Source organism: Nannobrachium achirus, assembly GCF_963921795.1.
Source record: "Nannobrachium achirus genome assembly, chromosome: 7".
Taxonomy (NCBI): Eukaryota; Metazoa; Chordata; class Actinopteri; order Myctophiformes; family Myctophidae; genus Nannobrachium; species Nannobrachium achirus.
The window spans coordinates 66,040,799-66,068,200 of record NC_137816.1 but is presented as its reverse complement, the minus strand read 5'-3'; the positions used below and the strand labels follow the sequence as shown (position 1 = coordinate 66,068,200).

Genomic DNA, 27,402 nt, shown 5'->3' with positions numbered 1-27,402 from the left:
TGTGCAAATACCTCAAAACTGTTGAGTAAATTTGTGAGTACTTGAGTAAATATACTTAGTTACTTTACACCAGTGCTCGTTGGGGCGGGCCTTTGATGTGACGGCAGGAGGAGGGCTGGTGTCATGTCGGGTCAGCAGCAGCACATGTGTCATTAATTCACCACTAATTAACACACATGTATGATAAAAGTCAGCAGTCGTCCGCAGCAGCAGCTCGTGTTTGGTACATTTCTAATTTCTTCTAAAATAGTCTTAACTCGTTTCGTATAATCATGGCGTTTTCCTCCTTGGTGAGTCAAACAAACTGCAGCTCTGAACGAGGAGGCTCAGCTCTGTCTCTCACCCTTTCATTACATGTTGGCGAGTTGTCCTTTTGAGATGAAATAAAATGATATTATGTAGATATAAATTACACACACGGCGAGGATTCTAGTTAGTTGGCCGGCACGCCGTTCTTGACTAAACCCAAAGTGGGCACCTCGGACATCTGACTAGTGGGCACCTCTTGGTGAAATTGGCTATTTTGTCTAAAAGATAATTTTGTTAAAAGATAACATATTTGAAAAGTGGCCTAGCGTAAAATAGACCATACATGGTCATTACGTGCTTAAACATTCGACATTTAATGTCTAATATTTCTACAATTGCTACAACACCTGTATGTGTGTAATTTTTGGGGGAAAAAGCAAGAACTTTAAGGATAATTATGTTCACGTCATGTTTTAGTTGTTTGCTTGAGACTATTTTTTTTGGACACAATGGCCAATTTTACCCAGGTGTCCCTAGTGCTCACCTAACTAGTAATCAGAGCACTGTCAGTGTCTGCTGATTCTGAACAAAGGATGGTTTTGCAAACATTCAGAGCTGTTTTAATTGTCCTTATTGGTCATTTATTTGACATTTTCTCAACAACTGAACTTTTTGTTTTTGGTCTCCCACAGAGAGAAGACCTTCGAGCCAGCATGCACTGTGACCGGGCCTCGGCCTGGGACCACCACCCTGGGGACAACCCGGCCCTGTCCACCTGCAGCATGAGGCCCCACCACCCCGGCCTGGGGGACTCCCCGGCCCTGTCCACCTGCAGCAACGCAGACATCTTCCGCAGGATGAACACCATGCTGGGCAACGCTCTGGACCTGACGGGGGTCTGCACCACACCCAAGACCACCCAGGGCCAGGGGAGGAGAGACCACCTGCTGGCTGGTAAAAACTAGTTCATTTAACTTTGACAGGGAAGCTACTGGTGCTACACATGTGCAGTGGTGGAAAAAGTACTCGTGTTCTTTTCTCAAGTAAAAGTATCAATACTGCAATATTGAAATACTGAAAGTAAAAGTCTGGAATTAAAAATGTACTTTAGTAAAAGTACAAGTATTGGAATCAAAATATACTTTAAAGTAAAAGTATTATTAAGCAACAACTTAATGACTTTTGATCTTTTTAATCTTTTTAATACTAAATTGGCCAAATTGTCAAATTACCTAAGAATGAGTGCACACATGTTTGCCATTCTACAAGCTCATAGCACCTCGCTCGGCTATTTTCACAATATTTATCTATGGAACCGAATCAAACTAAATGTAATGCATCAACTCCTGCAATTCAAAATGCTTATCAGGGTGGGGTGTCTGTGTCCCCAGTTCAAATGATTCTTTTGGGGGGTCGCGCGGCCTGAACATTTTGTGAACCCTTGCTCTACTCCATTGGTTCTCAATTAACATTTTCATGTTGGAACCCCTGAAACTGACTGGCCCCAGGACCCCGAAAAGCTTGTGCCAGGGACGCCATTAAGAGATTTGTCAACAGTTGCCGAAAATGGCAGATCTACAAGCTCGCAATGCCATGTTGCAAGCTTGTAGATGTCCATTTTCAATGAGCCTGAAATAAATTGACTAAAGTGTTTAAACCTTACCTAATTTGGCTGGGGACCCCTGGAACAATGCCAGACCTGTTGGGGGTCCCTGGATGCACTTTGAGAACCAGTGGTCTGCTCTACACAATCTCAGAACTATACCCATTTGAGTGAATGTCTTGGCTCCACAGAACTGCAAGGTAGAGGTCAAGGATGTGTTTAAAATATTGTGCAATATGCTTTTAACTTGTTTTGTTGTTTTTGATGTAAAATTAAGAAGTCCTCCCTGTCACCTTATGATTCAGGTGCCAGCAGCTGATTCATGCTGCATTGCAGCACTTCCATACTTTTAAGTGTGAGGCCTTTTCATAATTAAGAGTAGCTTTCCTTTGCGTTGATGGTGACACACATGTCATCTCCAATTCACATCCCCCCCCCCCCCCACCATAGCCATAAACACCCTCTCTAAAATGAATAACCATTATATGAGGATAGTGAGATCTATAAGATTGAATGAATGTGAAGTTGGCCAAACCTTTGGCCAACATGACTGACACCAGACACTGTAGAGTAGCCCATGGCCTGTAAACTCTGGTATGACCCCATTATTTTGATTTGGGAAACAATGCAGAGTCAGTCTGGCAGTGGAATCCAGCTCCGACCAAACTTTTTTAGTATGGCTGGTATATCACCTCAGCCCCCCCCCCCCCCCCCCCCCGCCCCTCTCTGGCCTGTGGGGAGTTGCTGAATCAGGGCTGTAGCTAGCAGTTGGAGGCTTTCCAGGTCTGGAGAGCGATGGGCGGAGCTGGCAGTGCAACTTGCCCAGTCCTCCGAACATCTGATCGGTCAGCAGCTGCCACTGTAGCAAGGCAGGGCCTGTGTCTGTCTGCGTTGCTATTCTGTGAGTGGTGTGTGATAACTGGGTAGAACTCCAGGGAATTTAAATAACCCCATCCAATATTAAAGAACCCATTATTGTTCAGTTTAACCCTTTTTCAACAACAGAATATTTGACCCCCCCCCCCCCCCATGTCTTAAAAACGACATAGTTTGGTTGGATTTTTTAGTCTCCCTGCAGAGTCAGCTGCTCACGTACCTCCTCCCCATGCTGCTGTAGCTCTGCCTCTCCTCTGCCCCTCCCCTACCGTGCTGTTTTGCCAGCTCACTCCAAAGAGGCTAGACAGCGAGCAGCAGCAGCAGCGGAGAGATCTGTCGACTCCATTCAAAACGCGTTGTACCCACTAGAGAGAGGGGATGTATCGGCTAGCCAACATCTACAGGAATTTTTCATTACACAGTTGTTAAGAGACCGAACAGAGGACAGGGTGTGTTGTGTGCGCGCGTGTGCGCAGCTGATGTCATTAGCAGGGGTGTGTGAGTGCGTGAGCAGCTGGGTCACATGCTGCTAGGTGGGCCAGTGATGCGGACGGAGATGCATGGCAGTGGCACCAGGAACAGTGGCAGGTTAGCTCGCCCGCCTTCAACCGGGGGAGGCTGCGAGACAGGATGATTGATTACCATGATGGGGATATTGGTTCTGTCACTTGGATTTGGTTTATGTATTTTCTTTTCCTGTACAGTGACTGTTTCTAGAGAATATCAGCTCTCACTGACTGCCCTTTCTTCTTAGAACATGAATGAATAGTATAACTGACTGGTATTTCTGGCTGTCCTAACACTTTGTCCTTTTTAAATTTTTATTTGTACTTTTTTTTCCTTCCCTCTGTGCCGGACGTCAGATCGGAAAGAATCAGAGCTGTCTGCTGTGGTAGGCAGCAGGATGCTCTTTCCCAGCTGCAGTGCTGGTGGAGGCGGCGGTGGTATGTCGCTCTCCCAGGAGATGTCATCGCCCAGAGGCCTTCTGGATGTCTCGGACCTCGGCCTGGGCCTCCAGTCTCTCAACCTGACTGGCTGGGAACGCCCCTGGAGCAGCCAGGACACAGACCGTTCCACCACATACTCCGCCAACACCGGTGGAGCCCCAGCCACCACCGCCCAAGCTAACTCGGCCGCTAGTGAGTACTGTTCAAAAGATCCTTTTTTTTTATATTGTACAATAACTGCTATTGTAGGACAGGACACGTTACGTGACCATGGGACCCAGACTGGTTTGCTGTGGTTGCATGAGCTGAAAATAAAATAAAGGAACGATTGTTTGTAGTAAAGTGGGGGGGTATGTATGGTTCGTGCTAATAGTTCTTCAGATGTCGGGTCTGTGTTGTGACTGGTGCTATTTCTTTACTGTACAGCTTTAGTTTGTGAGCTGTTCTCTTCGTCCCCTGGGGGTGTGTGGGTATTTTTGTGTGTAGCATCGGTAGAGAGGATGATGTGGCAGTTTCGCTCTGCTGCACCTTTGGCAATCAGTCAGGGTAAACAAATTTCAGAGAGACCGCAAAACATTTTAGCTGCCGTGTGTGTTTTTTGAGGGGTTATTTGTATTTGCACATCATACCTGTATTCTTGACCTGTGGAAGCAAACTTGTTGGCTATCAAGTTGTCTGGACTATTGCACTTACAGATCTTTTTATTATATTGTCTGAAGTTTAGGCTTGTCAGTACCTGTTGCTACTTAATGATTTGACAAAACTAGTGTTGGCTAAACTATTACAATGTTCAGTGTCTCATGAATATCGTCATGAATTGACTGATTTGACATAATAATCTTTATACTGTGCCCTGAGTAATGGTCAATCTTATAAATCAGGGGTCTTCAACAGAGGGGGTCTGGGACCCCTAGGGGGTCCTCAGAGTTACTACAGGGGGTCCTCCAAATCTTTGTGTGATAGAAGCTTTTTTTTCCCTCTTTTTTATATTAATCACTTGATTTATTGAATTATTCCATATCTGAGAACTTTAGCCAAAAATAGCAGAGCTACAAGCTCACAACGCCTCGCAGCGCGAGGCGATGTGAGCTTGTAGATCGTCTATTTTCAGCAAAGAGCTTTGGTGTAGAGGGGAAAGACAGCAGACTAAGTACAGAGTGAAGGTTTATTAAGTATTGACAGTTCAAGTGGTTAAATATCCGAAGATCTTTTTTTTTTTACATGAATCCAAACTACACTGATGATTGTGCAGTCAAACAATGAAACTATAAAGTATATATGGGTTGGGTTGTGGGGGTCCCTGCTTCATCTCTCTCTCGACTAAGGGGTCCATGGCCTGAAAACGTTGAAGACCCCCGTTATAAATGACAACACCTAACCCTAGAAGAGGTTTATTTGGGCTTCAGTATAGTTTCTGTGTATTATCACTTCTGCAGTGACGCCATATGCTGTTTAATGTGGGTGGTACTTGGTTAGGATTGTGTCAGTTGACTTTTGACAAGGATTTCGATTTTCTGGCTATTTTTGGTGGCCTTGAAGGAAATGCCAATGACAAAGATTTCACCACCCTGCCCCATTTTCTTTTCTGACCCATTTGTGGCGCTATGGTCATGCTGGCACATGTCCATGCCAATGAACAGGACCAAAGTTTTCATTAAGAGCATCCTAAACTGGGCCTGCAAAGTGGGCCAGAGCTCTGATTGCTGCCTAAAGCAGAATATTCCAACTTCACATTGTGCGTGTTCTGCTACAAGACTAGTATCATTTGCTATGTTTTTTTTTCTTCTTTTTTCTGCTGCTGACCCACTCTTATCAAAAATAGCAAGCGCCTCACCCAGCCACTGTTCAGATGTCTTTTCAAACCCCCCTCTCTGTGAAATCTCTTGAGATCCACAGATGCCTAACTACTTGAAATCTAGCGTCCTTATTCTGGGGCAAACGCATTTGGTGAAAAATGGCAGCTCTGCAAGCTCACATCATGTTATTGTAAGCTTGTAGATTGGCTATTTTCGACAAAGACTAGGTGTTGAGTAGAGGGAAAGGCTAGTGGACCTACAGTAGTATAAAGCCACGAGGGAAGTGTATAGGGTTTGAGTGGTTAAGAACGCATGGCATCTTCAACCCTACCTGACTGTTAGTCAAGGTATTCTAGTTGCACAAAGTACCAAAAGTAAAAGTAGCCTACTCATTATGTCCCATTTCAAGTTTTCAGATGTAGACTATACATTGCATTTGTAGATGTTTGGGAGCATTTAGAATCGCAGTTTGTTGGCAGTGATCTCACATACCCGTTCCGCTTCCACATGCGCTATTATAGAAGCTTACAGTTGCAGTGTGGCAGCTGAGCTGTCTGCAGTGACCAGGAGATTACTCGTCTTCTCGTAAATGGCTGTGACGCCAATGCAAATGTTGTCACCGTTTGTTCATCATCACATTCACTTCCCATTTGTGTATCCATTTTGTGCCTTATTGCCTGTAATTGGTTCCAAATGTTGGTCCTCCTCCTGTAACTGTCGAGTCATAATAGGAAAGGTCATGCTTAATATCCATTTCAGCTTGAAGAATGCTGTGTCACTGTCTTGTCCCACCCCTGTCTTCCAGTGCTAGCCATGCTGAACAGTCCCCTGCATAACATCCTGGGCAAACCCCCGGGGTACCCAGTGGCCAACGAGCCCGTGGGCACCCCGGCCGACTTCCTGGACAAGTTCCCTGGCATGGCTCGCATGACCAGCCGCCTGGACTCTCGCTCCTTCATGGACTCGCGCTCCAGCAGCCCAGGGGACTCAGAGACCAGCGGCTTCAGCTCTGGCTCTGAGCATCTGTGTGACCTGCTGGTATGTACTGTACTCTGTATGTGCCCGGATTACCGGAACCAAGTGGAATGCAGTTGCAATGTCATTGATAAATATATTATTTGTAAACAACAACACCTTCTTATTCCCCTATGAGATACAATAATCCATCACAAAGCAATAAGACAGGAGAGTGATTCAGAGTGAGAATGGAATGTTTACTATGGAGAGAGAGAATTCAAGACGGGTACAGTTCAGAAATAATGGTTCAATGGTTCGTGCTCTCTCTGACAAATGATGTTTTGACATGAGTATAAGTATGGTCATTTGGTCAGTCAATGGATGAAGTTCAACAGTTCATAGGATGTTTCTGGTCCACAAGTGGGTTCCATATACGTGGCAAAGAGTTCATAGGTTGCTGAAGGGATGTCCTTCCATCATTTGGTGTCTGCATGACACCAGGCTGAGCCTTATAACCCAAAACAATTCTCATTGTTTTAGGTACAGGCTCCATGGCAGTAGATAAGGCCTCATTTCTACCAGACAGAGACCTTGTGGGTACTGTACATGACATTATAGCATGACAGTCATAAGCTGTGCCTTAGGTCAGTTGGTCATCAATATGAATTGATAAAAAGATGATATAAACCACAACAAAATACCTAACAGTCATTACAAAGACAATTGGGCTGAGCGAAAATACTGTAACTGTACAGCACGACGATGCCAGAGATTACCCGTGTTTTGACCAATTTAGTCCAAAGTAAAAACAATTCTGATCAATTTAAAAAATTACGTTTGTCTCAGTTAACCAATTAAAGGAGTAGTTCAATGCATTTGGGTCCCCATCCGGAATCGATGTCGGTAAATCTATTCTCCATGGCGTGAGTATTCAATAGAAAGTCATTTCGGAGGTGAACTTCTGCTTACTTGAGGCAGATTCTATAAATGCAGTCTAAATCAGTAGTTCTCAAACGTTTTCGTGCTTAGGACCACCTAAATGGCATTCAAGATTTTTCAGATGTAAAAAATTCACAGTGCTTGTATATCTGCCATTTTTGAATAGCCAACAGGATCACACAAATGATTTCCTGGTTTCAGTGAGTTGAGACCTGAGGCCAATTCTAAGCTATCGAAAACCTATGTTTCTTTATATGGTTGCTGTTGGGCAGAAACCATATCTCCTTTTAGTTTTTTCATAAATGAGTGCCAGGATTCCCCAATAGGCGGCCCGTGGGCCATTTGCGGCCCGCGGGAGGCTACTGTCTGGCCCACACCAACCCCAGTAATAATGGTGGTATAAGAGCAGCAACAACTCTAGTATATTGTCGTTGTCGGGTGGAAATCTCGTATCTCCAAATTTGTACGTTCTTTCGCAAATCATACAAGGCCGTCGCACAAAAGTAGTGAAAACGGCAGATCTACAAGCACACAACGCCTCGCACCGCGGGGCGTTGTGTGCTTGTAGATCGGCTGTTTAAATCATTTTTAAAATGATAAATTCAAAACAAACGGATTTGGACATACAAGATTTTCACCCAACAACAACGAAAACTGTCGCTGGAGTAGTGGGAACGCCACCGTCGCCCCCTGCAATGTTGTGGCCCTTGGCTTGGTACCCTAGACATAATTCGGCCCTTGGGGAAAACTAATTGGGGAACCCTGCCCTACTTGATCAAACGCAGCACAAAGCGACCGCTTTTCGAGCTTGTAGATCTGCTACTTTTGAGTCCTATTCAAAAGTACAGTATTTTCTGGACTATAAGGCGCACCTGACTATAAGGCGCACTGTCAATGAATGGTCTATTTTCAAACTGTTTTCATATATAAGGCGCACCTGACTATAAGGCGCACATAATAGACGCTACCGTTGCGTTATGCATCCAACAGATGGAGCTGTGCTAAAGGGAATGTCAATGTCAATGAATGATCCATATATAAGGCGCACTGGACTATAAGGCGCACTGTAGTTTTTTGAGAAAATTAAAGGCTTTTAAGTGCGCCTTATAGTCCGGAAAATACGGTAACTGTTTTGGACATCCACGGTTTCTAGCCGACGGACAATATAGCTAAAATCTAAAATGACAGATGCTTTAAAGGTTTTAATGGGTTATGGAAATCAAAAAAGTTAATTTTATTATTTAACCACCCTTTTCAAAAGCTCAGTGCGTCATGCTGTTTTTCATGGTACCCAAAGTCACTTTACAATATAAACAACTATATTTAGGAGAGGAGTTCAAGGGCTAAAAGAATTGAGCAGACTAAAACGATAAGCTAAGACAAAAATGTAATCTAATTGGCAGATCTACAAGCTCACAAGCTTTTTAAACACTTTTGTAAATGGGAAGAGCAGGTTGAAATTTCAACCTCAAATGTACTGCATAATTACAGATAGAGATGTTACCGATCAATCGGCAATGGATCGGATCGGGCCGATCAAAGCGTGATCGGCGATAATCGGTGGTTTAGATCAAAAGGTAAATTCACCGATCGGATCGGTGCATCCAATCAACCAGCAGTTCAGTATGCCCACTTGAGGCCATTTTGGGGTATTGATTTCCACAGTGCTGAAGGAATAATTAGTTACTGCTATGATAATAAATACATAGTAATGCTGGTAAATAACTATAAGGCAAATATATAAATGAATTCATGAGTGAATGAATTAATTAAAGTTAAAACATTAACATTTAGAAAATATAAATAATAACTTGATCGGATCGGTGATTGATCGGTATCGGGTGATCAAACTTTTGTGATCGGTGATCGGTTCCAAAAAACCTGATCGGACCATCCCTAATTACAGATGTCGTCAAAATGTTCTTACCCCAGGCCTGGCTCTAGTAATGATGCCAAATGTGTCATAAAAATGTACATTCACAAGTTCCACGTCCCCAGTTAACACGGCACAATCTCTTCTGTGGCTTGTTTCTCCCATCAGTCGACCTTGAGGATCTCCCCTCCCCTGCCTTACCTCATGTCCAGCCTGCAGAAGGATCCGCTGCGCCGCATCCTGGAGCCCCAGGACTGCAGCTCTCCCCTGACCCCGCCGCACAGCGCCAGCCCCACCTCCATGGCCCTGTCCCGCCGCTGGCCCACCGGCTCCCTGTGGCCCGGCCTGGACCTGCTGGACCAGCACGACGACTCCTTCAGCATCGAGAGGGAGGCTCGCCTGCACAGACAGGCTGCAGGTGAATCACACATGGGAAGACCATGGAAGTTGGGGGGAATTCGTTCTTCTTCATAATTGAATTTACCCTTTGTTAGCCTCCTGGTTGGTCCCTGACTGACCAACCAGCAGGCTCTGTCTGCCTTGTCCCGCCCTGGTTCCGCCTTTTTTATGTTGAATTAGCTAAAACATAATTTTTGGAGATATAAAAACGTTTAAAAACATGCTGATTCACTATGCTGCCACTGAGCAGCTCCAATTGACTGAAACAAAGTTTGAAATTAGAATTGAGCACACAGAATAACAATATGAAGCAACTGAATTAACATGGCAGTGGATGGAATGTCCCACTGAATGTCCCACCAAGACAAAGCAACCAATGGGTGTGGAGAGGGGCAGGACAATGGGCGGGACTTGACAAAGGGTGAATTATCCGTTTATGTATTAACTCAATTGAGGGTTCAGAGCGTTTTTCACCAGAGCATTCAAAAGATGGCCATGGGTGTTCTAGAACAGTGGTTCTCAACCTGTGGTTCAGGACCCCCAGGGGGTCCCCAAAATATTTGGGGGGGGGGGGGGGGGGGGGGGGGGGGGTCCCCAGATGATTAGCTTAATGTGCAACATTGTTTTCCCACTCAACGGTAAACAAACCAACAAAGTTGAAGCGTATAGACTGGGTATCTGAACTTTTCTAAAATGACAATTTAAGGACTTTTTAATATATCTAAATGACAAATTAACCATTTGCCAAATTGTCAAATATTGGAGGCAGAAATTGTGAAATAGACGATCTACATGCTCACAACTGTACTGTAGATCTGCTATTTTCACAATAGAACTGTTAATGTGTAATGCCTCAACTCTTAATGCTCGTCAGGGTGGGGGGTCCTGAATTTAAATATGATTATTTTGGGGGTCGCGGCCTGAAAAGGTTGAGAACCACTGTTCTAGAATCGGAAAATGATCCTTGCCCAGGCGTGACCATCCATTTGAAAGGCTTCAGCCAGGTCAACCTTGGGTCCAGCTCGTCGCCACATACACTTTCTTTTCTTAATTCCTATAAAGGAAAAGCTTTTTGTTCCGGTTACGTCACCGATGTGTCGGGGGACGTCCTGTGGAATCGGAGAATAATTGGTGACCCATAGGCCAGCGAACGGCGCCTTCCAGCATCAAAACTCCTCGCGTGATGGGCAATGAGTTAACTCATTGACTGCCAATATTGTTTTCCACTAACCTTTGAAAAATCATAGAATATCACGCGTCGCTCCGATTAGCTCGTGGGAGCCCTCAAAAGATGTGCCTGGGTGTCCTGGAATTGGAAAAGAATCCCTGTCCATTCGCCACAATCCACTCCAAAGATGGCTGCTTCCGTGTCGTGCTTGCCCAGCCCCTCTCCGGTACATGCGTTATGGCTATTTTTCTGTTTAATTCCTTAAAAAAGGGGAAACGTTCTTCCTGTTACATCGTCACTGTCAGGTGAGCTTCTGGTTACCCCGGAAGTAATTGGTGACCCATAAGCTAGCGAACGGCATCAAAATAAGGATGGGTCGTCAAAAGCCTTGACCATTGGGAATACAGTAGGTCGTCACATGGCATTAATTGAGTAGAGAAATCACAACAAAGTGGTGTCTTAAATGCTTATCACAACTTATCCCAAAGTGAAATTGCTTAGCCACTTAAACGGTTATAATTTGTTCCACTCAGTCCCCCCAGGGCTCAAACCTCGGCTCCCCCCTTTCTTCCCTCTACTCCAAATCTCTTTGCTGAGAATAGCGATGGGAATAGTGATGGGAATTTACATTTACTTCCTCTTGTGGTCTCCTGATGTTTTCTCAGGTCAGTTTAAAAGAAACTAATGATTCACATTCTTTAATGGATGATGTCAGGACTTTCCATGTTTTGGTGGCAGAGTAGTAGAATGAGAATTGTTCCCAGTTCTAAATTTGTAATGATGCCAGTAGATCATGGTTGCTCCCTCTAGAGTTGTGGCTGTGGTAGTTAGACAGGTATTAGGGTATTGACAGCTCTGTCCCTTAACCTCTTAACCCATTCAGAACGGGTACACATTATTGTGTATTATTATTTTATGTTTTAACTATTAAAAATGAGCAGATATACAAGCTCACAAGCTGCGAGCTTGTAGATCTGCTATTTTTGAAAAATCGTGAACATTTGAATTTTTTGAAGTGTCTTTTGAATCCTTCTAAGGTTTCTATGTCAGCAATCTGGCCAGCCATCGTCAAAGAAAAGGTCCTTTTCACTCAACTGGAGCTCAGTTGGTCTGTTCTTGAGAGACTATGTCAGTGGTTCTCAAACCTTTTTATGTGAAGGACCCCCAAAATTATGAATTTGGCCACGGATCCCAGTCTCAAAATATTTAGTTCCAGGGACCACCCAGAAGCAAAATTTGAGTTGCAAACGTTCGCTTTGAAAATACATACATTACTGTATATTCAAAGATTTGCACACATTTTTACGACTTTTTCAAAAATAGCTGTGAGCTTGTATATCTGCTATTTTTCACTGGTTAAAGCATTCAATAATTCTAGGCCTAAATGACAATCCCTTTGATATTTGCTTAGTCTCGCATGGCCATACAGTCTGGGGAACGGAACTCTGATCATAAGTGATAAAGCGGATGTTCCATTTTTATTTTTAACGTGGCACACATTCATCCTAATATAAATCAAAATCATCTACTGTAAGCATATATAGGTTGCTGCTTAGCAGAAATGATATTTTAAAATGTATCTTCGTGAACATAAATGCCAGCTTCCGGATTTCAGGAGGCATAGTTCCAAGACTATGTATAGCTTTTTGGAGATTGTGGAATAGTTGACGTTTGCTTAACCCTGTCTTCTACCTTGCAACGTAGCGTCCCAATCTAGCAGCGTGTGTTGGGATGAGGTGGATCACATGGGCTTCAGGCCGAGAAGTCGTGTCAGTTTGTTTTGGCTTTGTTTTCCAGCCGTGAACGAGGCCACGTTCACCTGGAGCGGCCAGCTGCCTCCCAGAAACGACAAGAACCCTCTGTACTCCTGCAAGGTGTTCCTTGGAGGCGTGCCCTGGGACATCACTGAAGGTACGTTCACCGCGTCTTACACTCCGTAGAGGGTGAACAATATTTTTGTAATTTGTTTACAATTAATTGTCTCCAGTGTTGTAGTGCTAAATTTGAAAGTGTGGGCACTCCCCACGCACGCACGTGCACGCATGTGCGTCCGTGCGCGTGCACATAACGTTTTCGCTGGCTTAAAACGGGTCTGCGCGGCAGCAGAAATGGCCTTAGACCAGTGGTTCTCAACCAATAATTTGATGACCGGATCATCAGCCAAACTTCCCATGCAAAATGGCTCCACAACTGATATTTCCAATTAATTAATCCATTTTCAAATCTTATATTGCCATCTGCTGTTAGTCATGCTCATTTCAGCACGGCTGGCGAGCCTATTTCAACCAATTGCTGGGTCAGAACGACCTGAAAATATAATATCAACTGACTTGACTTGAGAGAAGTGTGGGCACTCCGTACCCCCGCGCCCCCCCCCCCCCCCCCCCCACTACATCCCTGATTGTCTCTATGCACAGCTGCCATATTGTAATGAAATTGTGCCCCATTCCTTGCTTACTTCACGGGTGTTACCAATGATGCTGACAAATTCCATTCTGGTCAAACAGAGTCAGGGTTCTGATCTTGTTTATGTTGGCTCACTGGAAACACTCTGCTACACCAGTGGGTCTCGGTGTCCTTGAGGGGGTTCCAAATGGCCCTTTATGGGTCTGAGTGTACACAGGGAACCAAATGGATTTGGTTCCATTTGTACACTGAGTTATGGTGGTCCTTGAAATCCAAATGTTTCAGAACCACTGCACCACACTAAACGGAACAGAGCCTTCATGAGAATCATTGGTAACACCTGTGAAGAAGTAAGGAAGGGGCCCAATTTCTTTACAATATGGCTGCTGTGCATGGAGCATATTGCCTTGAATATTAATTTTATTCCCCGTCGGTTTATTTGTATCTGCGTGGTGGTTGGCTCTGGGTTTGCGTGTTCTCATGTTTACGTTGGGTTTCCTCCCGCGTCAGTAAGTGCTGCTTGGTATTGATGTCAGTGCCCTTGACCAAGGTACTGGCATTACAACAGGAGTTGTTGGCTGCTCTCCTACTTTAAATGTAGACTAGAGGACACTAGGATGGGTTAAATGCCTAGGGGACGTTGACTAAATACATTTGATTTCTTATTTTAATCATTGCCTACTTTTCAGTTAACTTGATGCAAAGCTAAAAACTTTCAAAAGGTTGTGGAAATGGCAGATCTGGCATGTAGATCTGCCATTTCCGCCATAAATGTATAAATTAATAAAATCATTCCTTAGTATATTTAGGTTATTCGTCATATCTGCCCTGTGCAACTTCAAAGCCAAAAACGTATTTTTTATTCATATTATGCTCCAGTGTTCAGCGACACACACAATTAAATCGTTAATCACAATTATTTGTATTAATTTAAATTGTGTTTTGCTTTTCAGCTGGCCTGATCAACACGTTCAGCGGTTATGGCCCTCTGAGTGTGGAGTGGCCGGGTAAGGATGGCAAACACCCCCGATGTCCTCCAAAAGGTAATATGCCTAAAGGTAAAGACAGGCTGGTAGGCTATGCATTTTACATTACTACTGACTCAAAGGTTGCACTTTGGTGAGCGCACGGTGAGCGGGAGATTTGAGAAGGACGATAAACTCTGCACCGCACATCCAGTTCACAAGTGCACCGCACATCCAGTTCACAGGTGCACCCCTGCTATGAATAACTAATCACCAGCACCAAGCAACACTTTTGGTTCTCCTTTGTCCTTTTTCAGTTGTACGGTCCAACTAATTAGTCTTCTTTTAGTTTATCCTTAATACAGAGTTCCCACGGTCATGAAATTCCTGGAAATATTTTGGAATTGAGTAAGGGTCCTGGAAGGTCCTGGAAAGAAATAGCTATGCATTGTCTTTGGTTATTGATTTTGTTAATACCTCTGAAACTAAACATGGGCCAAATTGTCAAATATTGTGAAAATAGCAGATCTACATGCTCCCAACGCCTCGCAACGCGAGGTGTTGGGAGCATGTAGATCTGCTATTTTCACAATAGAACCGTGTTATACAAAATTCCTCAACTCTTAGTGCTCGTCAGGGTGCCGGGGTCCCGAGTTAAAACATGATTATTTCTGGGGTCACGGCCTGAAAAGGTTGAGAACCACTGGCAATACACTACCTGTCTTTGGGCATTGCACATAGGAGTAAGCGACTCGTTATTGAGCTGAATTATTGTTATATAGTCCTGGAAATTGGGTTCAATATTCTGGAAAAGTTTTGGAAATTAATTGGTAAAAATGTGTGGGAACCCTGTTAATACTAGATCCTTGCCCCTCTCCTCAGCCATCCCTAGAGGATCCTTACCTGTCCCATCTCAGGCCGCTCACGTCTAGATATGGCCCATTTATAAAGTGGATAAATACCTGTATGGAGCCTTGTACAGTATATACCTTGTACAGTATATACCTTGTATAGTATATACCTTGTACAGTATATACCTTGATAGTGTGTCACTCTTTGCCCCTCTGATTGGCCACGGGCATACATGGCCCGTCGTGGCCCGTGATTGGCTACTGCGCTTAAAGGAGTAGCTCACCCCCAAAATGACTTTTTTCTATCGATTACTCACCTCATGGAGACTTGAGGTCAGTAAAAAAAATGGTGTTTGTCGCATTCCTAAGACAAAAAATGTATTACAATAAATTGACCCCCATTCATTCCGGATGGGGACCCGGATAGAAAGTAATCCGGAATCAATAGTGGAAAATGTACTATAATATTGTTTTTATCTTAGGAATGCAACAGATACCAAAAGATATTATTGAACTCAGGTCTCCATGGCATGAGTAATCAATAGAAAAAATTTCATTTTGGGGGTGAACTACTCCTTTAAACACAGACAGACATGCAAAGGCTAATTTAGAAGTAGATTTTTATAGATTTTGAACCTACAGTAGCAAATGGTAGTTAGTGGGTGGCCGACATATACTGGTGCTCGTTTGTTTTGAACATTTTATGGTATACACGATTTTTCAAACATGATTTCCAGAAACGGCTTTTATGAACCATGGGATAAGTCAATCATAACCAATATAGACCTTTTTATATTATGTATTGGAACCCCATTTGAGAAACGCTGGCCTACTTCTAGCATGGGCGACTTCTAGCATGCTGGGCCCCTGATTCAGCCCGGGAAAAAGAGAGAGGCCCTCATTGTGCGCTATCTATAGCGCTGCTGCTACTCAAAGATTTGCCATTTCAGATCATGACAAGTGACAAGCCAGTGGGCCAATTACATGAGTTATATTTCGTCATTGTCGGGTGGAAACCTTGTATGTCCAAAACCATTTAAAAATGATTTAAACTATAGTGAAAACAGCCGATCTACAAGCACAACGCCTTGTGTGCTTGTAGATCTGCTGTTTTCACTACTTTTGTGTGACAGCCTTGTATGATGAAGCAGGGCTTTGCTTTGCAAAAAAAATGTACAAATTTGAAACACGACAGTGACGGTGACGATTCTAATGGCCGGCCTGGACCGGCCGGGAATGAACCGGCAGTTTGGGAGTTGTCCCGCTTTTCCCAATGGCCAGCACGTCCCTGCCTTCTAGATTGTTGTGGAGTTCAATCATATTTGCACTGTACATATAATGATAAATGTCTGGTTGAAAAGGGAATTTTGGTTGCTTTTGCTACAGTGACAAATAAATTATTATAATAATGTCTTTCCTTGCACCTCAATATTGACTCATTCACTGTCAGAAGGTCTTTCCTTGCACCTTAATAGTAATGGGATTGTCACATTCTTTGAAACACTTTGAAAGCGTTCCTGTTGTGTTTGCAGGCTACGTTTACCTGGTGTTTGAGAACGAGAAGTCTGTGCGTGGACTGCTGCAGGCCTGCACCCAGGACCTGCTCCACCCAGAGGACAGTGGGGAGTACTACTTCAAGATGTCCAGCCGCAGGATGCGATGCAAGGATGTGAGTGTGCCACGCTAAATGCCTTTTCAAGCCGTGACCCCAAAAATAATCTTAGTTAGTTGAACTGGGGACACCCCCCACCCTGACGAGCACTACTTGGAGTTGGAAGAGTTGAGTTATTACATTTAGTTTAACACAGTTCTGTTGTGAAAATAGAAGATCTACATGCTTAAAACATTGTGAGCATGTAGATCTGCTATTTTCACACTTTCTGCCTCTAATCGTTGACAATTTGGCCAATGTTAAATCTTTCATTTTAGTGGTATTAAAAAAGGTCTCAAAGTCCTTAAATTGTCACTTCAGAAATGTGCAGATACCCTCTACACTTAAAATGTATGTTTTGTTTAATGTTGAGTGAGGAAAAAATGTTAAATGTTAACACAAACTCTGCCATCAAAATACCCCTTTGTACCCCTTCTCTGCCATGCCCGTAGAACCCGTAAATGTAATAAAAATTAATTAAAAAAAAATTTTTTATCGAAGCGCAACTAAAATAGGCCGGAACTAATGCTCCGTGATCGGTTTCTACACGGACACATTATTGAGCGGACCACTTTAACATTGGAGTCCCTGAACCGGAAGCGGAAGTCCGTCCTCTATTTTGGCCCAGCTTACTGTCTGAGCTCCGCGGCTTACAGATGGAGAAGTTATTGATCAATTGAAAAAGTTTCAACGGATTTGAGAAGCTGATGGAATACGCGAACACACGAGCAGTGTCCGATCACGCACGATGGGAACTGGACGAGCGCCCACGTTAACAGTTAGGACTTGGAGAAGCCGGCAGTGAAAGACATAGAGAAATTAACGGGCTTTACGGCCGTAAACTACGGGCTTTACGGCCGTAAACTACGAATGAGTTAAGCTAATCATCTGGGGGACCCCCAGGTTGAGAACCCCTGCCTTAAATCAACCTTTCATTTCAAGGAAAAGTCAAGGACTCATTTTAATAATTTTATCTCTGGGGCCCCAATCTAAATACCTCCAGCGTTAATTGTATTGAGTGTTGGGTTTGTTTGTACACAACTTTACAATTCATACTTTGTTTGCACGAAAATAGCTATGCATTGTCTTTGGTTATTGATTTTGTTAATACCTCTGAAATGACAAATTAAACATGGGCCAAATTGTCAAATATTAGAGGCAGAAATTGTGAAAATAGCCGATGTGAGCGTTGTGAGCATGTAGATCTGCTATTTTCACAATAGAACAGTGTTATACAAAATTCCTCAACTCTTTGTGCTCGTCTGGGTGCCGGGGTCCCCAGTTAAAACATGATTATTTCGGGGGTCACGGCCTGAAAAGGTTGAGAACCACTGGCATACACTACCTGTCTTTAAGGTTATAATAGTTTGGGATTTTTCCATTAGTTTTTATTTTTATTAGTTTTGAGGTTTTGTTTTCAATTACAGTTTAGTTTTAATCCGTTTTTAAAGTGAGGTTGCTAGTTTCGTTTCGTTTCGTTTTTATTTTTTGAAAATGCTTAGTTTTAGTTTAGTTTTTATTAGTTTTAGTGTTAGTTTTAGTCTTTTACGGTATTTGTCAGCGGTGAGATTAAAAAAGCTCCGGAGAAAGTATTGTCTAATAAAGAAAATCAACAAAACATCTTGTTGAGAGTGGCAGGAATGTTGAGACATACAACTTCTCTCTTTGACAACACCATCTGGTGTTTTTTTTTTTTTTTTTTTCCACAAAAGACGAAAACTAAGGAGATTTTCTCTATAATTTTATTTTATTTTAGTTAGTTTTGTAAACACACAATATCGTTTCAGTTAGTTTTCGTTTTTTTAAAAAGCTTAGTTTTTATTTTTATTTCAGTTAACTAAAATGTTTTTTCATTCTAGTTTTTGTTTTTTAGTTAGTTTTCGTTTACTATAATAACCTTGCTGAATTAGTCCTGGAAATTGGGTTAAATATTCTGGAAAAGTTTTGGAAATGAATTGGTAAAAATGTGTGGGAACCCTGTTCTCTGCTGATGCCTCCTGGTCCCCTCCTCTGCTCCTGTGTGCAGGTGCAGGTCATTCCCTGGGTGATCTCTGACAGTAACTACGTGCGCTGCCCCTCCCAGCGTCTGGACCCCAGCAAGACGGTGTTCGTGGGTGCCTTGCATGGCATGCTGAACGCAGAGGCCCTCGCCAGCATCATGAACGACCTCTTTGGAGGGGTCATGTACGCTGGCATCGACACGGACAAGCATAAATATCCCATAGGTGAGAGATTGACACGTGATGCGTTTCTCTTTAGCCTTTTAGTCTTAATCCAGATCGAGAAGGTAATGCATCAAATGCATAGACTGTGAGCTGCCTCAGTAATCTGGGATCATGGGAAACCACATGGCATCAGTCTAAACATAATAAGACATAAATAATGTACATGACCCTTTTAGACCTAGAACGCATTAACTGCTATTTTTGAAAAATCATGAAATTTGACTATTGACCCCATTCAATAAATATCTTCTAAATCCTTCTAAATCAATGGTTCTCAAACTTTCATGTCCAGGACCCCCAACATTGCATGTATTTGTGCACAGACCCCATCTCAAAATATGTTGTTCCAGGGACCCCCAGAAGCAAATATTTGAGTTACAAATGTTCACTTTTAATAAGATTTTCAAAAATGTCACGATTTTCGACCTTTGCATAAGACTGCAGGCAGCTACGACTTTGATCTGTCCTGATATTGGTGTGTAGTCGTTAAAACTGAGTTGCAGTTTATAATGTAAGGCGCTTGGATGATTCCCTCACCTTGGACTGTTTCTATTTGCAGGCTCTGGGCGCGTGACCTTCAACAATCAGCGCAGTTACCTTAAGGCAGTTTGTGCCGCGTTTGTGGAGATCAAAACCCCCAAGTTTACAAAGAAGGTAAAGAAAGGGTTTTACTGTTGACTCTGATCAAGCTTTATGCTTGGGCTTAAGCACAGTGTTTGTGGTGTTTGGCCTGAGAACTGAGCCTCGCCTCCCTCCTCAGGTCCAGATCGACCCCTACCTGGAAGATTCCATGTGCCAAGTTTGCAGTCGCCAGGCCGGGCCGTTCTTCTGCAGAGACCAGGTGAGTCGACCACTTGGTTTCACTGGATTTGTCTCATCTGTTCAATCGATCTCAAGCTCTGCACAGAGGCTATGTAGGTAGACCCCATGACATGCACCTAATTTTCTTTAATTAAAATATTTATAAGCGAATCACAAAGCCCCTCTTATTGGCATTTGTCACTGGAATCAAGATGACTTGATTGATTGGCATCAAGAAGGGTCTGTCGGCTTCCTTTTCAAGAGTCTGTAGCATAATTACGAAGAACTCAAACCTACCACTTCCATACATAATGGGACTAAAACCTTTTTTTTTTTCTTCTCCCCACCATTTCACCTTCCCTTCCCCTCCCCTTCCGTTTGTCTTGTATGTAACGCCAGTGCCGCTATTCCAAAGCCCTCTGTAAAGTGGGTTGGAAGATCATGTTGAGCTGGTCATTTTAAGTGTCAAGTCAAAAGTGTGGGAACCCCTGATTTAGACATTCATTCATATAATTCTAACAAATCCCAGATACAGGCACCCAACAAGTTTGTAGGACCTAAAAGAATGCGCCTAACCTTAGGTTTTTTTTTAAACGTCTTTCTATTTCATTGCCATATTTCTTGTTGAGTGGCCAAAACAAAAAGAATTTGCTCATAATTTGTATTCTAGTGGGTTGTAAGGATGATGCATGTGTCCTCCTTGTCTCGGTGTCCAGGCCTGTTTCAAGTACTACTGCCGCTCCTGCTGGCACTGGCAGCACTCCATGGACATCCTGAGCAACCATCGGCCCCTGATGCGCAACCAGAAGAACAGGGACTCCAACTAGAGCCTTCGCTAGAAGGAGTGTTCAGCTGGAGCGCCATGGATGGATGGGGGTAGGAACCAACGCTACCCGCCAAGCAGAGCACCAGAGTGCCCAGCTGTCCTTCACGGCCCCGTGAGGGGCACTGGGGCACTCTTCACCAGGCACTGGGGGAAAAAAACACTGTAGAAGATTGATGTTCACGATTGCACTTGCTACATTTTTGCTGTTTACTTGTTCACTATGGCACTATGCACAGACCTGACGACCTTGTTTGGGAATATAGACAAGGGCCCCCCACCCCCCCTCCCCTCCCCCACACTTTTTTTTCTTACGCAGTCTCCCAGACCTGTGGCCAGACAGAAAGATGGGTGTCAGCCCAGGGTTCGCAAGTGAAATGAAAATGCCTTTTTTCAGTTTATAATATTTTTTCTTCGTTTTACATGTGTTGCATTGTGAAGAGCGATCACGCGAGTCTCATAGCCGGTCATTGGCAAATGCCATACAGTGCCTTTAAATTTACGTTTTTCTTTTTTTCCCTCCTCCTCCCAGTCTCAAGTTGGCAATTTTTTCTTTTTTTCCTGTGCAAGCCAGCTGGTGTTTCTTACTTTTGGAAAATGAGAGATGGGCTTCATTTAACCAGTCGCATTTCAAACATTTTTACGTGGTTTTTTACTAATTTGTACACAAACAGTTTTAAGTCATGACATGGATACATTTTTGACCAATTCTATCCGGCGGCTTTTTAATTTTCTCCCCTCCCTTGTTTTTCCTCTCCACCGCCCCCCCACACACATTCCTTGGGGTTGATTTATTTCTTTTTGTTTATTTCCGTTTAACCTTCCCCGAGTTATAACTGAACGGGCACAAAAACGTTTAAAGTACTACTTTAGCCTGCCTTTTTGCTTGTCCAGTTCTCATGTCATTCAACGCAAACATGATCACTGGACTCTGCATCAACTGGGTCGCCCATCATTTTAAGATCAGATTTGATGGATCTTACTTAACCGAGACTAGAATTGACATTTACGATTGTATAGTTTTATTGTTGCACTTTTTAATTTGCACTTCAGGAGGGGTGGCAGTAGTTTTTAATTTTTTTGTACAATCAGCAGAACGAGGCAGGCATTGAACAGCTGCTTGTCTCCTGTTGACTGTAAGAACTTCCACACTGCTTTGAGTAGACCTACTGTAGACCTACTGTAGACCTACTGTAGACCTACTGTAGACCTACTGTAACCTACTGTAGACTTACTGTAGACCTACTGTAGACCTACTGTAGACCTACTGTAGACCTACTGAACCCCTGCTTTCTTATAGGATAGGACTTCATGTTCCAGTTGAGCAGAAATGCATATTGAGCTGTGCCAAAGACAAAGCCGTCTGATTTAGTTCTTTGTTTTGTTTTTCTTTTTACTTTTCCTTTACCTTCAGGTTTTTTGTCATACTGAGCTCTCTGTCTTTAGCCCAGCTGCTTTTTAGAGTTGAAAGTCTACCTCATTGTGGTCTGCCAAGTTTGCTGCTACTTAACAGATGTGGAGGATGTTCAGATTGGGCACAATAAAGGTGTTGAAGCATTACTTCGACTGCGTTCTGGGTTCTTTATTGAAATGTAAAACTGGCGTTTGTTTTAATTATGGTGGCTTTCAGTTTGTTCAAAAGTGAAGGTGGTGCACAACCAGTTGGTCATTGGTGCAAACAGTTGACGGTTTAAAACTGAACTGACATCTATTTTTCACTTGATATAAAGTGTCACTTGATGTGTTTTGGCCTTCATCGGGTGGTGAAGACCAACTTTCCACGGACAACTTGTGTTAAAGTAAAATATCTGTCAGGAGGACTAGAGATGTTACCGATCAATCGGCAATGGATCGGATCGGGCCGATCAAAGCGTGATCGGCGATAATCGGTGGTTTAGATCAAAAGGTAAATTCACCGATCCGATCGGTGCATCCGATCAACCAGCCGTTCAGTATGCCCACTTGAGGCCATTTTGGGGTATTGATTTCCACAGTGCTGAAGGAATAATTAGTTACTGCTATGATAATAAATACATAGTAATGCTGGTAAATAACTATAAGGCAAATATATAAATGAATTCATGAGTGAATTAATTATTTAAAGTTAAAACATTAACATTTAGAAAATATAAATAATACATAAATAATAACTTGATCGGATCGGTGATTGATCGGTATCGGGTGATCAAACTTTTGTGCTCGGTGATCGGTTCCAAAAAACCTGATCGGACCATCCCTAGTCAGGAGTGAAGCTTTATGTGGATTCTTCATTTTAAACGGTTTTTAATTTGACCGCCGCCTGTGAATTGTTTCAAGGCACTGGATTCCAGTATTGGTGGGAGTTTCACATTCCTGTGATATGATTGCATCCTTTGAGCTAAATTACTTGTACAGTTGTGATTGTGTACTCACTGTAGGCAGGCTTCCCAGTGTTTCTGCAATTTCAAGACTGACTACGGTAACCACCATTGGTGAGAGGGCCACAATACACTTTCTGAGCTAGAAAGGCCAAATTGCTGTCAAGTACTATATGTGGGGTATAGAACACTAAAATGACCAACTCTTGAAGATGGGATCAGGTGGTGATTTTTGATGGAACTTTTGGAACTTATTTTGAAGGAACAAACTAATAAGCAAAAAAATATAGGTTAAAAAAATATATATTTTCAAAGCAAGCTTAATTGCTGTAGAAATGGATCAATATATATAGTTCTCATAAATGGCCATAGAATTCCCTTGTTGACATGTGTATTGGCCTACTATTCTTACTGTCATACATTTGACCAGTAGGTGGCAGTGTGCAGCAATTGGTCACAGCAGGAGATTATAACATGTCTCATATCTTGTGCGAAGATTCAAAATGTTCTGAGTCCAAAGAAGTTGTAGTCAACCCATGGTCTCAGCGTATATCATTGAAAGCACTGGCTATAAGCCAGTGCATCTTTATACATTATAATTGCCCCCAACATTAAAAACACCCTAAATATTTTATTTTAGAAATGGTTCATATTTTACTCAAGTTGATGTCGTATGGAGTGCACATGCTAATGAAAGCATTTCAATATTTATTTATATTTTGATGCTCATATTAACCTCAGGAAGTATTACGTTTATTTTATTAGCACATGCATTTGATACATTCCATATATGGGGCAATTGACCCTACACATGGACAGTTAGTGTTGTCCCCCTTGGGTTAAAGATGCTCTATTTCTAAAATGTTTACATTTATTAGTTCTAGAGGGCAATTATAAGGTATTAAAGGGATAAGCCAACAATTAGAGGAGCCTCTTTGGCCCCATTTACACTATAGCAACCAAATCCAGCCTGAATCAGATCTGTGCCACATCCAGATTGGAATCTGATTGGTTTAAATGGTCACATGGAACAAATCGGATTCCAATCTGGATGTCACACAGATCTGATTCAGGATGGATTTGGCTGCCAGTGTAAATAGACCCTATTCACGGCCCGCTCAGTCAGCAAATTTCTCAGCAACTTCCTGGTGCTGACGTCAGCTTTGAAGGGTAAACTAACACAGAAATTGCTGGACTTAAAGCCAACAAATCATTATTTTTCGAACGGTAAAGTAAATTATAACGCTTTGTGCCTTTTACTATCTTGTGTTCTTAATCATGCTAGCCGTATTTTATACTTTACTATTCGGAAATTGCATTCAATTTGCGATTTCGGTGTTAAAGGGATATTACACTTTCAAAGTCATTTTATCGTCTAATCAGGCTTTTATGAACACCCTGAACAGTTTTTAATTTGCTTGATTCAATATTTAGATATTTGATGTAAATGTTACCAGGCCCGACACGCCCAGGCCCTCTCCACATACACACCCATTGTAACTTCAAACTCCATTTTAACCGTGATAGATTCATTAAAAACAACCATTATTTTTTCTGGTGACTCAAACTACCCTCCTAATACGTGAGCAGACCGTGTTTTTTCGATAACTTTTTTCATTTATTTTTAATAATCCATTTTTGGATTAAATATTTTTCATTTTCCCAAATAATTATTAAAAATTAATGAAAAAAGTTATCGAAAAAACACGGCCTGCTCACGTATTAGGAGGGTAGTTTGAGTCACCAGAAAAAACAACGGGTGTTTTTAATGAATCTATCACGGTTAAAATGGAGTTTGAAGTTACAATGGGTGTGTGTGTGGAGAGGGCCTGGTAACATTTACATCAAATATCTAAATATTGAATCAAGCAAATTAAAAACTGTTCAGGGTGTTCATACAAGCCTGATTAGACGATAAAATGACTTTGAAAGTGTAATATCCCTTTAACTCTATGAAAATAGATTATAGATAAAATAAATGTAAAAGTACAAACACGTAAAACTGGAAGTAGGCTTACATAGATTGATGCATAATTCATTTATACTGAAAAGTCTGGGTTTTCCTTGTTTTGGAATGTTTTATTTTCTGTTGTGTATTTAGATCCCCATTAGTCTTGATGGTGTCATTTAAAAGTGAGTATAAATGAATAACAAATGTGTGAACATCCATTTTAATCATAATCTGTTACTTTCTAAAGTAGAACAATAATGTTGTAGGCCTATGCAATCCTATCTAAAGCATGCATCCCAAATCCCCACCAACAAACCCACCCCCTTCTCCCACATCCACAGAATGCTATATAATTGTATCGTTCTTTCTCTCATCCTTTTACTGCTTTGTTTGTGTGTCATGGGGAACCTTTGTCCTCCTTGAGCACGAGGATATAAGTATTTCCGAGCAACGTTCTGTTCAGGTTGCACGTGAACAGATTGCAGAGCCATAAACATATTGGTTGATGACTTGTATACCTCTGCTGTCGGACACAAACCAACGTAGGCTACATAACAGTATGTCCAAAATATTAACTTTTCAGGAAATGAAAAACAAAACAAAACATTTTATTTAGAACAAAACAATACTGCCTCATCAAAGTCGGTATGGTGACTTTATACATCGTCAGATACTTGAATGTGTCCTATATTATCATCACTTTACCCAAATACAGCTCAAGTGGAGTTAGGAGGTTTTTATATTATCATCACTTTACCCAAATACAGCTCAAGTGGAGTTAGGAGGTTTTTATATTATCATCACTTTACCCAAATACAGCTCAAGTGGAGTTAGGAGGTTTTTGACCATTAATGTGGAGACGGTGGTTTGGTCCGTCATTGATTAGAATGACGAAGAACCCAAGTTGCCGTTATATGGTTTGACTGACAGAGGATCCAATAGAGTTAGGAGGTTTAGTCAGAACTAAGCGCTTTTTAATACTTTTCATTGGTTCAATATTTGTGAAAAACACACACAGGATTTTAATTCAATGTTTTGGTAAAAATGGACATGGTTGGTTTCTGCCCGACAGTGATGATATCCAAGTAAGAAAGAGGTCAAGACAATACAGGAAAAAATAATGATTACGGTAAACTAGATAAGCATGAAAACAAAATGGAGCATAAAAATGCAATGTCATAATAAAACAATAAAATAAGCTCAGAGTCTAAAATCACACCCATAGATATGTTCAGTATGCTTAAAGTTCACCCCTGACATTTTTTTTCTTTTCTTTTTATCGATTACTCACCCCATGGAAACTTGAATTCATGGATATGTTTTAGTTTTTTGTCACATTCCTAATTTGAGGAGACTCTTTTGTGTGTCCATATAGGGAACAAAGCAGGCTCTTTGTGTCTCCATAGGGAATCACTGTTGGTTATCAAAGTATTGGCTTAGGAATGCGACAAAAAATAAAACATATCCATGAAGACCTTCAATGTCTGATGAAGAGCCGTTAGGCTCGAAACGTTACCACAAGTAAACTTAATGTTTGGGAGCATAAATCGGTGTGCAGACGTTTATTGTTCTACCCATAAAAGCAGAATAAAACAGAATTAAATGAGTGGAACTCATGGGACTCTGGTACAGGACTGGTTCAGGTGTGGCTAAACGGCATAGCAAGCGTTAGGAAGTCTCTGCATGCAGGTGGCTCTCTTCCTACTCTCATCATAATTACGACAGGAGCAAGACAAAAAAACAAAAAAAAGAGACAAGTTTGAATTGTCTGCACTTTAATGAATGATTGAGGTGATTCATTCAGGTGATGTTTCATTCTTCAGCCAGGTCATTTCAGCCAGGCCAGGCAATGCCCTGAATAGGGCCAGGATTGACTACAGCAGAATCATTTCATTCAACCAATGTACTGTATCTGACACCAAGTTAAAAGACTGTCATTCTCCCTTTCAAACAAGATAAACAAGCTCTTATAGAACAGGAGCTCAAGGTTATATGGAGAGAAACGGTGTATTGCTGCCTGCCTTCCCTGCCATTCATTCCCAACATGGATAAAAGCATTTTTCAGGTGCGGCTAGAATAGATTCTCTGTTTGGACATTATAGCCTATTTGTTGAACAGTCAGATATTGTAAAAGATTAAAGAAAGACAATTCCTACACATGCACATCAGACCTGAATACATGTTGTTGTTGTAACATTGCTATTCCTGGATACAGTATAGTAAACTATTTCCCTGACAGATAAAACAACAATGTCCTTGATAGATAAGATAGTAAGCTCTTAAATTACCTCACTCCCAGGCTATATAAGCTTGGTCTGCTATCGTAGATGTCATTATTTCCTCCTTACTGTGTTGACTACAAGATAAGAAAGATGAAGACATTGTTATATCTGGTGCCTTTGTTCATGTGTGGGACTGCTGTACGGGAAGGTAAATGATGCCTCTGCATGGAAAAACACCTTGTAGAACTCATTTTGATGATGACAACTCATAGAAAAGAATAACTGTAGTTGAGATTCATTGTCTGTGTTTTGTCTTCACAGATCTGAGTGGGAGAATGTTTAC

General features: G+C 42.1%; 1 protein-coding gene across 1 annotated transcript; it reads left to right on the top strand.

Annotated features, from left to right (window-relative positions):
- Positions 1-272: 272 nt before the first annotated feature.
- Positions 273-20,533, top strand: cpeb1b (cytoplasmic polyadenylation element binding protein 1b; the record flags this gene model as incomplete). The annotated part of the gene is made up of 12 exons (XM_080730400.1): positions 273-290; positions 942-1,203; positions 3,592-3,867; positions 6,277-6,509; positions 9,409-9,658; positions 12,605-12,718; positions 14,167-14,271; positions 16,562-16,698; positions 18,707-18,905; positions 19,465-19,559; positions 19,666-19,746; positions 20,423-20,533. 12 exons carry the CDS (start codon positions 273-275, stop codon positions 20,531-20,533), a joined length of 1,881 nt encoding a protein of 626 aa, XP_080586526.1.
- Between the last annotated feature and the right edge of the window lie 6,869 nt (positions 20,534-27,402).